This window comes from Ciconia boyciana, chromosome 4 (genome assembly GCF_034638445.1).
Source record: "Ciconia boyciana chromosome 4, ASM3463844v1, whole genome shotgun sequence".
Classification (NCBI taxonomy): Eukaryota; Metazoa; Chordata; class Aves; order Ciconiiformes; family Ciconiidae; genus Ciconia; species Ciconia boyciana.
In genome coordinates this window covers 12,034,738-12,049,738 of record NC_132937.1, presented here as the reverse complement: position 1 = coordinate 12,049,738, position 15,001 = coordinate 12,034,738, and the positions used below count along the sequence as shown (strand labels likewise).

The window sequence follows — 15,001 nt, the reverse complement described above, 5'->3', positions numbered from 1 at the left end:
AAAAACACCAAAAAACCCCCCACCTTTGACTAAGTTATTTCTTCAGTTTTGCTAGGTAACTTGGAAAGTCTTTCAATATAAATACTCTTAAAATGTAGTGATTAAAAGAGACAGTGTTGTTGAATCTGAATTAAATAACTCTTATTTAGAAATATTATTTGGAACCAAAATAGTTCAGTGTACTACAATTTTTGGAGGGAGAATAAAAAGCAACCAGGCAACAAAACAGTCACATTGAAACAGTTTGAGCAAAATGTTTCTTTGAGTTTTACTGGCTTGTGAGTTTATTGGCTTTCTGTTCTCATCTACACAGCTTTTGGAGTAAATGTCTGAATTTCTAATGGAAATAAGCAATCTGAGATAACTATTAACTCTTTCCTTATTACAGATGACAAGAACTTTTACATGTCCTTCCCCCCCATCACTTTTTGTAAAGAAGCAATAAGTTTTTAGTTATATTGATTTTATTTTATTTTTTTAGTAATATTGATGTTTCTGTTAAAGCTTCCATAACCTATAACAAGTTCATTTTTTTATAGTTATCCCAGGGAGATCATATTATGAATTTCTCTTTATTCTTAATAGGTAGTAAAGTTACACACAAAACTTGGCAAACCCATTCCTTCAACTGAACCAAATGTGGTTACTCAAGCTACTTCCTCAACATCCACATCTGCTTCCAAACCAACTGCCTCTGCTTCAAATATAGCAACTAGCACGAGTACTGTGAACTCCTCTGTTGCATCCTCTGCAGTGAAAATTCTTACTCCCACGGCAAATGCACCACTGAACATGGCATCCAACAACAAAACATCTTCAACCACTGCTAATATAGCTGTAAAGAAAATATCTACACCGAAAATAAACTTTGTTGGCAAGTACAGAAGTCAGTCTTTATTTTGAAACCTAACCTATATTTTTTAAAGGTCTTAGTGCAACAAATACAAATGTATTTAGTTAACTTTATGCACGAGTAACTCTGTTTAAGAGAATTACTGATAGGTGAAAATAAGAATGTATATATGTTGTGATTTAGCTTCAGTTGGCAACGAAGCACCACACAGCCACTTGCTCTCCCCCCCCCCCCCCCCCGTGGGATGGGGGAGAGAATTGGAAGAGCAGAAGTAAGAAAACTCGTGGGCTGAGATAAGAACAGTTTAATAATTGGGAGAAAGAAAGAAAAAATATTAATAATAATAATAGTAATGAAAAGGAAAACAAAAGAGAGAGAGGACCAAAACCGGGGGGGGGAAACAAGTGATGCAGCTGCTCACCGCCCACTGACCAACACCCAGCCAGTCCCTGAGCAGCGATGGCTGCCCCCCAGCCAACTCCCCCCAGTTTATATACTGAGCATGATGTCATATGGTATGGAATAGCCCTTTGGTCAGTTTGGGTCAGCTGTCCTGGCTGTGCCCCCTCCCAGTTTCTTGTGCACCTGGCAGAGCATGGGAAGCTGAGAAGTCCTTGACTACTGTAAGCATTACTTAGCAACAACTAAAACATCAGCGTGTTATCAATATTATTCTCATACTAAAATTCAAAACACAGCACTATACCAGCTACTAGGAATAAAATTAACTCTATCCCATCTGAAACCAAGACAATATAAAAGTTTTGCTTCACAATTATGGTGTTTTCTGCCCTGTAGTCTCCACCTGACCTTTCTTGGAGGTTTCTTCCATCTTTGGTTTCTTATGTAGTAGCTGTTGGAGTATTGCAGTTTATAGTCCAGTTGTTCCTAACTTCAGTTTACAGCCTGGGCTGTTAAGGCAACCTGCAGTAGGTTGGCAGTTTATAATTGGGCAACTGAAACATCCTTGTAACAGTGGAAACTTTTGAAATAAGCATGACAGACATTTAGAGATAGGAAGCAGTTGTTCGACAATAAGTTATCCTGCTTTTAAAGGAAAGAGCTATGCAGTTGCAACACTGAGAGTATACTACCTTTGTTAGTACAAACATTATAAGGTTTTTAAGTACTCCTTTGGATCCATTTACAAAAAAACCCAACTCTGATGACCAAAAAAAAGACATTATTAAAATATATTTGCTGAGTTGTTCTCATTGTCCTATCTCTTTTGAAAAAGCATGAAGATGAATGATGAAAATTGCAACTATATAAAGCAAAAGTTTTTCTTGCTGAAATAAAAAAATAAGTTTCAATAACTTGTTGTTGAACTTTTTCTAAAAAACCTTTAATTGTATTTAAAATATGTTTAAGTCTTAACTAATTTTAAAAGACTGATAATGCTTTGGCTAGAACATTGATACTTACCAATGAAGTCTTCAGTTTGCACATCATATGTAATCATATTCTCATTTTATGAAAGTTAACGATTTAACTTTTTTTGATTTGTAGGTGGTAATAAGCTTCAGACAACAGGAAGTAAACTGGAAGAAATGAAATCAGCTGAAAGTGTTAAAACAACAACTGCTGCTACAGTACAAACACAGGAAGTAAAACCCGACACAGCAGCTGAACCAGTGACTCCTACGACTCTTGCTGCCTTGCAAAGTGATGTCCAGCCAGTGGGCCATGACTATGTGGAGGAGGTATTGATATGAAAATGTGGATTATTTTTAAACTATTTTAGTGAAAATTTATTCAACATGAAACAGTCACAGAATGGTTGAGGTTGGACGGGACCTCTGGTGGTCATCTGGGGGTCCAACCCGCCTGCTCAAGCAGGGCCACCTAGAGCCAGTTGCCCAGATAACTTTTGAATATCTCCAAGGAGGGAGACTCCACAAGTTCCCTGGGCGTCCTGTGCCAGTGCTCAGTCACCCTCACAGTAAAAAAAAAAAAAAAGTTTCCTGATGTTCAGAGGGAACCTCCTGTGTTTCAGTTTGTGCCCATTGCCTCTGGTCCTGTCACTGGGCACCACTGAAAAGAGCCTGGCTCTGTTCTCTTTGCATCCTTCCTTCAGGTATTTATATATATCGATAAGATCCCTCCTGAGCCTTCTCATCTCTAGGCTAAACAGTCCCAGTCTCCAGTATGTCCTAGTGCAAGAGCACTGGGGATCCCAGAACTGGACACGGGGATCCCAGAACTGGACACAGGGCTCCAGGTGTGGCCTCACCAGTGCTGAGTTAGAGAGGAAGGATCAGCTCCCTCAACCTGCTGGCAATACTTGGTCTAATGCAGCCCAGGATGCCATTTGCCACCTTTGCTGCAAGGGCACATTGTTGGCTCAAGTTCAACTTGGTGTTCACCAGGACCCCCCAGGTCCTTTTCTGCCAAGCTGCTTTCCAGCTGGGTGGCCCCCAGCATATATTGGTGCATGGGGTTGTTCCTCCCCAGGTGCTGGACTTTGCACTTCCCCCTGTTGAACTTCCCGAGGTTCCTGTCAGCCTATTTCTCCAGCCCACTGAGATCTCTCTCTCTGGATGGCAGCGCAACCCTCTGGCACATCAGCCACTGTTCCCAGTTGTGTGTCATCAGCAAACTTGATGAGGGTACACTCTGACCCATCATCCAGATCATTAATGAAGATGTTGAACAGGACTGGTCCTAGTATTGACCCCTGGGGTACACTGCTAGTTAGTAGCCTCCAACTAGGTTTTGTTCTACTGATCACCACCCTCTGGGCCTTGCCGTTCAGCCAGCTTTCAGTCCACCTCACCATCTGTTTATCCAGCCCAAACATCAACATCCAGCCCAAACCCAAGCTTGTCTATGAGGATATGTGAGACTGTGTTAAAGGCCTTACTGAAGTCCAGGTAGGCAATATCAACTGCTCTCCCCTCATCTACCAGGCTGGTTATTTCATCGCAGAAGTTTATCAAGTTGATCAAGCATGACTTCCCCTTGGTGAAGCTATGCTGACTACTGATGATTATTTTCTTGTCCTTAATGTGTCTGGAAATGGTTTCCAGGATTAGCTGCTCCATCACTTTTCTAGTGTTCAAGGGGAGGCTGACTGGCCTGTAATTCCCTGGGTCCTTCTTGAAGATAAGAGTGACAAGGCATTGAACCTGCAAAGGCTTGTGCATATGTTTACATTTTTGTATTGTGGATGTTTCTTTTATGCTCAGTGGGGCATTCTTCATGTGGGTGGCATGAGATATGTGGATAAAGTCTGATGTAAATTTTTCATCATTTGCAGGTTTGTATGTTTAACTCAATATGTTCAGGCTGGAGTTTAAAACTGTGTACTCTTTGGAATGGAATAACTTTGTTCGTTACTAAATGCAATGGCATGTCTGTCAGAATTGAAAGTTCTGTTTTGCCTTTTTTCAGTTACTGCGTGAACTTTTTAGCATGTTTTGAGATGGGTAGACATTATCCAGTGTCACCGAATTAGATTAATTTTTACATCAGCTTTGGTTTGTTTTTTTTTTTTTTTAAAAAAAAAGCCAAATGTGTTATAACTTTATTCTCCAGGTAAGAAATGATGAAGGAAAGGTGATCCGCTTTCACTGTAAACTTTGTGAATGCAGCTTTAATGATCCTAATGCCAAGGAGATGCACTTAAAAGGGAGGCGGCACAGACTTCAGTATAAGGTTAGTAGAAATGCTAATACTAATCTGAAAATCCACCGGATGTCAGCTGACTGATTACACGTTCTTACGTTTAAAGACTAGTCAAAAGTAGGTATTCTGAGTAAACAGCATATAAAAAAGCTAGAGAAATATATTTTTTAGGGAGTATAGTCTTTAAAGTAATAATGCAGACTGTGAAACTGCATTTTGGTTTGGGTTTTTTTTTTTTTTTTAAAACATTTTGAACATTGCTTTCAGGCAACCTTTGCAACATTAAAATATTATACAACATATGCAAGTAACAGTTGGTGCTTTATGTCATTTACCATGAATTTCAAATAGTGTAAAATAGTGCTCAGTGTTTTTGGCAGGATAAACCACATAAACCCTTTGTGGAGACATTTGAGAAACAAATGTTGCAGACTTTTAGTCATGAATGGAGACACTCCTATACTGATGTATGATGTGCGTTTTGATTATTATAAGATTATATAGGAAGAATCTGCTGTGGTCACAGGAGATACAGTGGGCCTGCATAATCATAAAAGGGATGAAAGAAGAGAAAAAATTGCCAGAAAAATGTATTCATGATTATGCCCCTGTATGAGGGACCCTTCAGGAACAGGGCATCAGGAAGCACGCTAATTAAGATGAAATGTTTTTTCAGACTATAGAGTAGTCATCCTGCTACAGAATGAGCAGCAAATTACTTAATATTTCATGTAACATTTTAATCTTAAATTGCTTTGCTCTCATGTAGTTGAAGAGGGAATTAATGCTATTTGTAATATGTTGCTATTTCGTTCCTTTTAAATACTGGACACAGATTTTTCTTCTTCAGCTATTCATTCAGTGCAGTTCTAAAACTGCATTTTACTCCCTTTGATTTTATCATAGACCAGTAGTGTGTTAAACATGTCAGAACAGCTCTGTAACCTTGAGATGACAAGAGGCAAACCAACATTTCATTCATTTTTTTTCTGAACTAGAAAAAAGTAAACCCAGACTTACAAGTAGAAGTAAAGCCCAGTATTCGAGCAAGAAAAATTCAAGAAGAAAAGATGAGGAAACAGATGCAGAAAGAAGAATACTGGAGAAGGCGAGAAGAGGAAGAACGCTGGAGGATGGAAATGAGGTAATGCATTCTGTTTTATCAATGAATGAGACAAAGCTGCAGTCAGATTATCTAAAACTAATTCTGCTTCTGTAGTTACTTATTTTGAATACTTGCTTTGGGAACTTTGTACTGTCTTGTTTTAAATTAAGTTGTCATTATTCCTCTGGGTTTTTTATTTGTTTTTGTTTGTTAGTATTCTGTTCCTCTGAAGAATGTAGTCTTACTAGAATTATTTGCTATAAATTCAGGCCCACTTTCAAAATAATCATTCATTTTAGTTACCCTCTGGAATTCACTGGTATTTGTTCATGATTACTAGAAATGAGTTAGCAAGGACATCCAAGAATTTATTTAGAATAGTTGGAAGTATTAACTGCTATATAAAGAGAACACTGATTGATACACTTCAGGCGATATGAAGAGGACATGTATTGGAGGAGAATGGAGGAAGAGCAGCATCACTGGGATGATCGTCGCAGAATAGCAGATGGAGGATATCCTCATGGTCCTCCGGGACCTCTAGGCCTGCTGGGAGTTAGACCAGGAATGCCTCCTCAGCCCCAAGGACCAGCTGTGAGTTTCTTAACTTGAGGGGGGGGAAGAAATCATACTTACCAGGAGGCACAGTTAAGAACTATAAATTATTCCATGCTATTTCAGTTGTCTCCAGTGTTTCGTAATAAAGGATTTGGAAAAGTGAAGAAAAAATTATGTACTAATGAAACTGTGTAGATGGACCTGTCTTCCAAAATAAGTCCACTTATATGAAGAAAGGATGCTTTAAGACAAATATTGTTTCTTCTGAAATACAAGTCACTCTGGATTTGTGTACTACTTTCTATTTTATTTAATTGCATTATACTTTATTTATCTAATTGTGGACAAATGTATGGATAAAAAGTGGTTGGATCATCAGTCCCAGAGGATAATGGTTAGTGGTGGGTCATACTCTACCTGGAGGTCGGTAACAAGTGCAGTACCACATGGGTTTATCCTGGAATTTGTCTCATTAGCACCTTATCAATGATCTGAAAGGTGATGGAGTAAGTGCATGCTCATCAGGTTTGCAGCTGACACAAAACTGAATTGGTTCAGGGTGGGGAGAACAGTTGATACCTTTGAGGGCAGGGCTGCCATCCAGAGGGACCTAGGCAGACTGGAGGTATGGACCAACAGGAACTTTATGGAATTCTGCAAGGACAAATGTCTAATGCTGCACTTGGGAAGGTATAACCCCTTGCACTGAGGGGCTGGGGAGTGACAGGCTGGGTAGCAGCCCTGCTGAAAAAGGACCTGGGGTTCTTGGCAGATAGCAAGCTGAACATGAGCCAATTGTGTGCCCTGGCAGCAAGGAAGGCCAACAGCATCCTGGGTGATATTAACAGGAGCATAATCAGTAGATAAAGGGAAGCGATCAGCTTTCATTAGACCCAAACTGCAATACTGCATTCAGTTTTGGGCTTTCCAGTACAAGAAAGATACTGATAAACCATAGCAGGTTCAGTGTGGGGCTACCAGGATGGTTGGGGGTCTGAAGTGCATGCCCTATGAGGAGAGACTTGAGGGATCTGGACTTGTTCAGCCTGGAGAAGAGAGCTTCAGTGGGATGTAATAGCCTTCTAATACCTGTGTGTTATAAAGACAATGGGGCCAGGCTCTTTACAGTTGTGAGGGGGTGAGATACAATCAGCTTAAGCTGAGACAAAAGAGGTTCAGACTGAATACAGGAAATTTTTTTTTTTTTCCACACAGATGTTGTGCAGCTTCCATCTTTGGCGGTTTTCAAGAACTGTCTGGATAAAGCCCTGAACAACATGATATGGTCTTATAGCTGACCATGGTTTGCACAGTTGGACTAGAGGACCTCCTGAGGTCCCTTTCTATTTGAATTATTCTGTGATTCTATGAAGCAATCATTGATGCTTTATTTTGCAGCAGTATGCAAGTATTTCCCAGTTAACAGAAAGACAATAGATATTTATGTTGGGGAGGTACTTTTGATCCTGGGATTTCATAATTTGTTTATTTTTGATACATTTCATGTTTTTTCAGACATGATTGATTGTGACCAGTGTAAGTTGTTAAGGACACTTCAGTTCATGTTTTCTAACATTTCAGTTATTTGAGGTTTGAATATTCTGTTTAGCCACGTGTTTGGTTTTTGGTCACGTATCGTCTGTGAACTTGGAAGTGTACGCAAATTTCAGAAATGTGTTTTTTCATCTGTTTAGCCTCTACGCCGTCCTGACTCCTCTGATGACCGCTATGTGATGACCAAACATGCAGCTATATATCCAACAGAGGAGGAACTTCAAGCAGTCCAAAAAATTGTTTCTATTACTGAGCGTGCTTTGAAACTTGTTTCTGACAATATGACTGACCATGAAAAAAGCAAGAGCAAAGAGGGCGATGACAAAAAAGATGGCTGTAAGGACAGGTATTATTTTTATTGGTTTTTAAGAATTTCATCACTTGTTTCTGAAGTAATTTTATGTTTTTCCTTGCACTGTTATCAGTGCTTCCAGGGATTCTGTTCTCTTTGGGTTTTGATACAGCATATGTCACTATGGCCTCAAGAGTATATGGAATACTACTATTTTATTTCACTTTTCTATCTTCAGGATTAGTTTTATGGGTTTTATATTATTTTAAATGCAACTTTTAACTATAATTCACAGAGCTTTGAAAGGAGTTTTACGGGTAGGCGTTTTGGCTAAAGGTTTGCTGCTCCGTGGAGACCGAAATGTCAATCTTGTTTTGTTATGTGCTGAGAAGCCTTCAAAGATGTTACTCAGTCGTATTGCTGAAAGTCTTCCCAAACAACTTGCAGTAAGTAGAATTTAGATTTTTGGATTTGCATTTTTGTAAAGATACTGTAAAAATCTGTCTTCAAGTCAGATGTCTGCGGGGCTGACTGTGCTGCATTTCATAGCTCAGGTTCAGTTTCTTTTCATTTTCTGAGTGTTTCTGTCTGAATTCAGGGACTATGCTGCATGTTTTGCTTTCTGTATATTGTGTCCATACAAGTGTCTAGGTGTTTATGCTAGCAGTGTAGTATCAATCATAATTTAATAGATTTCATTTAACTGGGAAATAGAAATGAGCAGGAGAAAGACTATTATCCAGTTACCAGCAGCAATAGAGGTAATTTGTGCAGTGTTACAGGAAGCTTGTGCTGCCTGAAGGTCAAAGTTCCCCATTAATGCTAGTCTGTTTGTACTTATGTCTTGTTTCCAATTTGTATGTGTCAGTGCTTTGTAGTCCCACAATTAGTTAACTAAGTTAGTCTTGTGTTTTGTGGTTGTTTTGTTTGTTTGGTTGGTTTTTTTAATTTGGCACTTAAAAAAACCCACCACCCCAAAAGTACATGCAGTCTTAGACCATTCAGCAGAATTCATATAAACCATTTGCTGTATTTCTACAAGAAATTAAGGTACAGAATAAAGTCTTTAGCTCCAGTGCTATCTACTGAACAAAGCCTGTCCACCATCATTATAGAATGCTTGTCACAGCATTAGTATTTCAATGCAGTCTGGTAAAATGCTTGGCAGAATCAGTGGCATGGTAGAAGCATTAGCAGGATCAGATTAATTAGAAAATAATCTTGGGTTTGCTACTGTTTGAAATAACAGAACAGAAGAAAATTTTAAAACTGCACATCTTGATCTGGCTTTGTGGAGAAGTCACTTGTCCCTCTAGTTTGTGGAAGAAGGTGATAGAGGGGCCTACAGCTTCCTTTTGGGGGTATTTAGAATTATTAAATCTAGTTGCAAGAAGCAATTCTGAATAACCACCTTGTTACTCTTACATTTTTTTTTTTCCCCTGGTGTTTATCTTGCCCTTTGCTCTCATCAGAGGATGTTGTGACAGCCAAGTATAGAATGCGCCTAGCAGTACCCATCCTGTAACTGCGAGCTCGAAGAACCACCACTGCATCTTTGTGCTTTTTAAAGGCTCCTATGTTCCAATGAGAAACATATCCAACTGGCATTTTAAGTGGCACCGAGGCTTTTCTTTATCTCAAACACTGTTAAGTTTCTTGTTATGTAATTTACTTAGTATATGAATTTCCTTTATGGGTAGTTTTTTTCTTTTGCATGCTTGGTGACTGCTGTATGTTTTCATTAATGATTTGGAAACAGTATGCAAGTCCATATATATATATATATATATATATATCTTAATTGTGTATACTGTTTTTTCTTCGAATACAGAGGTCTCTGCTTCATATAATTATATTGTGTTTCTGTCTTTCTATTAAAAAGATTATGTTGAAATCCGTTTTCTTTCCCATACTTTTCTTGGGCACGTGCTAATAGAAATTTCTGTTTCTTGATATTTAGGTAATAAGTCCTGAGAAATATGATATCAAGTGTGCAGTCCCAGAAGCAGCAATAATTTTAAATTCATGTGTGGAACCCAAAATGCAAGTTACTATCACACTGACATCTCCAGTCATTCGGGAGGAGAACATGAGGGATGGAGGTTGGGAAGTTGTTAAAGATGTTACTTCTTTCTCACCTGTTGTTATATGTTTTGTTTATTCTGCTTAAGATGGCATTAAGGTCCTAGAAGGCAACATGCTGGCACAACTAATGTATTTGATTGAAACCTTGTTTTTCAACAACCAATCTCGGTAGAGAACAGTTGGTTAAAATAAATGCTTATATGATGTGTTTATTTAATTTTTTAAATTTCTAACTTTGTCCAACCTCAGCTTTCTGGAAAAGGTACAAACTTGACTTTTTTTTTTCTTTCTTCTTCTTCTCCTCATAAAGTTATGTGGAAAACTAAGTATTTTATAGCAAGTGGCTATAAACTGGCTTTCTAGAGCAGTCTTGCCCCAAGAGAAAGATTGTATGGTTTTAGAAAAATCACAGGTTTGGGGGTTTAAACTAGATCAGTATTACCATCACTTACACATTCCAAATAGCAGTGCCACTTAAGATGCACTTTTATAATACTTTTGATGGTAACAGTGCTTCTAACTGTAAAAGACGATGCAATTTTTTTTTTTTTTCCAGCTCTCTGAGGTTGCTTTTTGGTCTGGAGTGCTTTTTGAGTATATTTAGGCTCCTGGTATTACAATCAGTCTTCTATCCAACTGGCAAACCCAGACTAGTACAATAAGAAATGGCTTTGTTGTTGAGTTGAAGCAGAAGGTGGAGCTTGTAAATCAAATTATGTTTATGAAGTTCACAGTTTCTCTGGTGCCAGCAGTGTTGCTTTAGGGTCTATTCTGTAACACTTTCAAAGCTCCAAAAGCTTTTAAGCCAACAAGCATGATTAACATCTGCAGTATATTGTTCTTTTTGTTTACGGGTCAGATAAAATTAACTTTTGTTTCCTTTTAATTCTGTATTTTTGTAGTTGAAAGAGATCATGGCAAACAGGGTTCTGGTGTTTGACAGTGAACCTACAGATAGGAAATCTCAGGCTATCTTAACACTTCTCATATGCAGGTTGAAAAAATTGTATGTGTGTATTTATACATGTGCTTGTGTATATATGTATTTATATAAGCCACAGAGGCTTTTTTATTTAATCTCATCATTACATGTCCTCTAAAATACTTGAGGTTTTTATATTGCATTAGTGAATGTTCTGTAGCTATGACTAGTGCATTGTAAGCAAGCTGTGTTAACAAAGTCATCCTACATAATCAGAAAGAAAAATTTCAAGATACATTCTCTAGTTTGGATGACTTCTGAAGAGTCTTTAAGAGTGCTTTGTACATGATTTTTAAGCTGTGCATATTATTCCTAGCTATAAAGGCTTTGTACGTGTACTGTCACACCCAAACAATTCTACTTGTTTTTTGACAATCTAAGTGTAACATGACTCTTGGTTTGTCTGTGCTGAATCAGACTTCACATATTATTTAAGTTCATAAAGAATACTTAAAAGATTTGATTATTAAATTACGTTAACCATTAAATGAAGTTAACCTTAAACACCATGTTTATTTCTTAATGTACTGTGCAAAAGTGCAATATTGATTCCTGCCACAATATTAAATTTCAATTTTCTGGCCTAAAATTCTATGATGTAGACTAAAAAGAAAATAAATTTCAAATTACTATGATCAATCCCTTAATTTATGTCACCTAAAGGAAACAAATCTGTATTTTTGTCTGACCCACACTTGAGTTAAAATGATCATTGTGAGTTTATTCACTGCTGAATGCAGTACTGCCTCTAGGCAAGCAAAATCAAGTTAGATTTCTCTTCAAGACACTGAGCAGTATGAAATGGCTATGCAGAAAAGTGCACTTTTGAAACTAGAGCAAATAGAAGACTGAATTGCAAATTATTGCAGCAAAGAAGGGCTTATGAAGACTGCTGCTTATTTGCTGCAGAGTAATAGTATGTGTTTGTGTTTTTTTCTTACTGCAGCTTCTCATGCTCTGTGTCTTACAATGGTTTAAAGTTTTCATTAATTTTTTTGTTTGTTTTAGCCTGCTTGGGGAGCTAGTTCAGGTGATAAGGAAGGCTTTACCGGAAGAACCAGTTTGAATAAAGATGAGACTGAGACTTGCATGTGGAGCAGAATCATGTTTGATGTGTAATAATCCCATTACATGATAAAAGGCTTAAAAAACAAACAAACAAACAAAACCCCAAACAAACAAAAAAAACCTCAGTAAATTTTACCAGAAGTAAAATTGTTAACCGCATAGCTACTGTTCCTTACAGTATTGTGCGTTTGACAGTTTACTGAATCTGATATATTCAAATTCCTCTAACCCCTGCTGTGGAATCTTTCCTTCAGCAAACAAAGTGTACATACTTATAAACACATATGTGTGTGCGCGTGTGGGTTGGTGTGTTTTTTGTTTTTTTTTTTTATCCTTAGCTAACAGCCCCGGTCCAAAGCCTTCTAGCAGAGGGACTTGATTCCTGTCAGGGGTTGCTGCCAAAGACATCGGAAGGATTTTTGACCAAGGTTTTCTAAAGCTCAGTGTCACACCTGCCATGCTTTACAAAGGAGAGGGTTTGGATGCATAGTCCTAGCATCTACTGTTACTTTGTGTGGGTTGTTTTTTTTTTTTTTTTCTTTTTGTCTTTGTCTCTCTCCTAGCATTAAGCAGTGTTCACACTAGTCTTGAAATAGTTGACTGGGTAAAACGTATTTCACATAATAAAACTTACCAAAATTGATATACCTGTTAACTTTTAATGAAGAGGTAGTGTGGACACAGCACGTCTAACTGAAGATTAACCCCTTATATTTAGGTTAGTAATAAATTAAGATATAAAGGGTAAGGATTAATGCTTGTTTTTTATAAATTAATTCAGTTTTTTGTCTTCGCTTAACAGGGTGGTAGATTAGGTATCTGAATTTAGTTAAATAGTCTTTAAGGGGTTAATCCTGAAATGTGAAACAGATGCAAAAATCCACAGATTAAGTATTACAAGAGTTTCCTTGATACATGTTTTCAGTCAATGTATTCTCAGTGCAATAGGTGCCTTGCAACTTCTGACTTAGTCTTTTTAAGTTTCAAGGGTATTCATATGATATCTATTAGTAGCACATTTTAGATTGACGTTTCCAGCACTGAGTAAGATTCTCTTCCGTGCACTTAAACTGTAATTCTTTTTAGTAAAATTATTTTCCAAATTGAAGTTTTTCAGAGCTAGAAGTAATTGGAGTTTCAAATTACGTAGTGAATTATTGTGATAAAAGTTTGCACAGTGTCACCTATTTGCATATTAGTTTTAGAAGAATGTAAATAATTGACTGATTAGGCTACTAGACCCAACAGACCCATATTTTTATTTTTAATTTCTCAATCTTACTTTGCCTCTTTTTTCCTGCTGCGGGTTTTCTCTAAATGTACTCCTCCTCTTTTATATCCAAGTTGTACTTGTTTCATCAGTTATCTTACCTGGCACCTCTCTTGTATAGGTTTGGAGGTTTTTTGGGTTTTTTGTTTTGTTTTAAATGAAATACCTCTTTAAATGTCTTCATTTGCTCTGTAAATGCCTTGTTAGTGCAGTTTTTCTTCTTTCCACTTTAACATATAGTCTATAAGTTTGAATATCTGTGTGAGAAGATACCTATGTTCTTCTCAGTTTTGTTCTTATTTTGAAATCCTCCCCCTTTTAGCCCTGTGCAGAGCAATGGGACTATCCTATAAAAAAAAAAACAAACCCAAATCTGAATGTAGTACTTCAGATTAAATTTAATGATTTAAATCTTTGCAAAGTTGTAGCACCATGTTCATTCATGGCTTTTTAGTTCTCTGTATAGTAAAGTATTCCTACTATTTATTTTACATTTGTGTATAAATAGGTGGTTTCAAAGCTGTCTCTCTGCAGCATCCCTAGAAGCTTCTCCTTGCTGGCATGTTTCATGAGACTCCAAAATAAACAAATAAATAAATTTATTCTCAGACTTACCTAAATTTATATGTTGCTGGAGTAAACTATATTGTTCCATACAGCCAGCTCCTGTGAAATGAGTGCCATTGAGTGAGGGCTTTTTCTTTCGTCTTATCTGGTGTATCACCAGTTATGCTACCAATATACTTTGTCACTAGTCACAATAATCATTTTCATAATTAGTAAAACAAAGAACTTTTAAAGCTGATCATTGCATTATATTCCTACAGTTTTTAAGTAACCAGAAGATACCATTTCATATTGTTCAGCGGTTCCAGTTTCATTGATTAAACCACTTACAAAAGGGCCTTGTGGTCTTTTCCTTTTTGGTAACAAAGCAATCAGCTTGGTAATTTAATTAATCCTTTTCTGAACATTTAAATATACGAGATCTACTATATTTTATTTATCTTTCAGACATTCTGCTTTTTTTTTAAACTATTCCTTGCTTTTCTTTTTCCTGCTGAATCTTAAGCAGTCCCTTTTCAGATCCTTCCTTGCATCCTAAATGATATTGGAGCACGTATATCATGGGCTGAGGAATTTATTTATATGAGTAAGAGAGAGGGTACTAGAAGCTAATGGAACTCTGTAATTCTGAAGAGCATTTCACATTCCTTTAGTCAGTTTCTTTAAAGCAAAATAATTTCCATTTTAAGTGTAAGGTATGATAAAAATAACATCATTATTAAACATCTAGTGCTTTTAAGATTTTTTTTTTTTTTAATACTTAGTTTTTCTTTTAAAGAGTAGGTCCCAAATAATACTACAGTTACAAAAAACTAAGTTTAAATGTTTCTACTTGGTTAAAGTGGATTTTTGTGTTCCTTCTGTCTTGTGTTCTCTGTGCTGGTGCTCTGTGTCCAACCATCCTTCGTTCAGTATTTAATTTTATGGGATATGTGTTTTTTCCAGTGTTAGCTTAAATAAAGAAGTACTATGTGTTGCATAATCTGCAATGCACTTGAAAATAACCTGAGAGCTAAAATATAATATGCTCTTGATCTTCA

The 15,001-nt window shown here is 37.1% G+C and overlaps 1 protein-coding gene across 3 annotated transcripts in view; it reads left to right on the top strand.

Moving 5' to 3' along the window:
• The window catches only part of ZFR (zinc finger RNA binding protein), a 49,779-nt gene that overhangs the window by 25,937 nt on the left and 8,841 nt on the right, over window positions 1-15,001 (top strand). For 2 of the 3 annotated variants that reach the window (XR_012042003.1, XM_072858744.1), the window contains exons 8-15: window positions 586-886; window positions 2,363-2,556; window positions 4,391-4,510; window positions 5,479-5,624; window positions 6,017-6,179; window positions 7,838-8,043; window positions 8,285-8,435; window positions 9,950-10,091. Coding sequence is in view for 2 of the 3 variants with exons in the window: in XM_072858744.1 (XP_072714845.1) it covers window positions 586-886; window positions 2,363-2,556; window positions 4,391-4,510; window positions 5,479-5,624; window positions 6,017-6,179; window positions 7,838-8,043; window positions 8,285-8,435; window positions 9,950-10,091 (1,423 nt within the window). In the remaining variant the exon portion in view is untranslated. The remainder of the gene's footprint in view (window positions 1-585; window positions 887-2,362; window positions 2,557-4,390; window positions 4,511-5,478; window positions 5,625-6,016; window positions 6,180-7,837; window positions 8,044-8,284; window positions 8,436-9,949; window positions 10,092-15,001) is intronic. The other variant, XM_072858745.1, reaches the window with a different exon arrangement.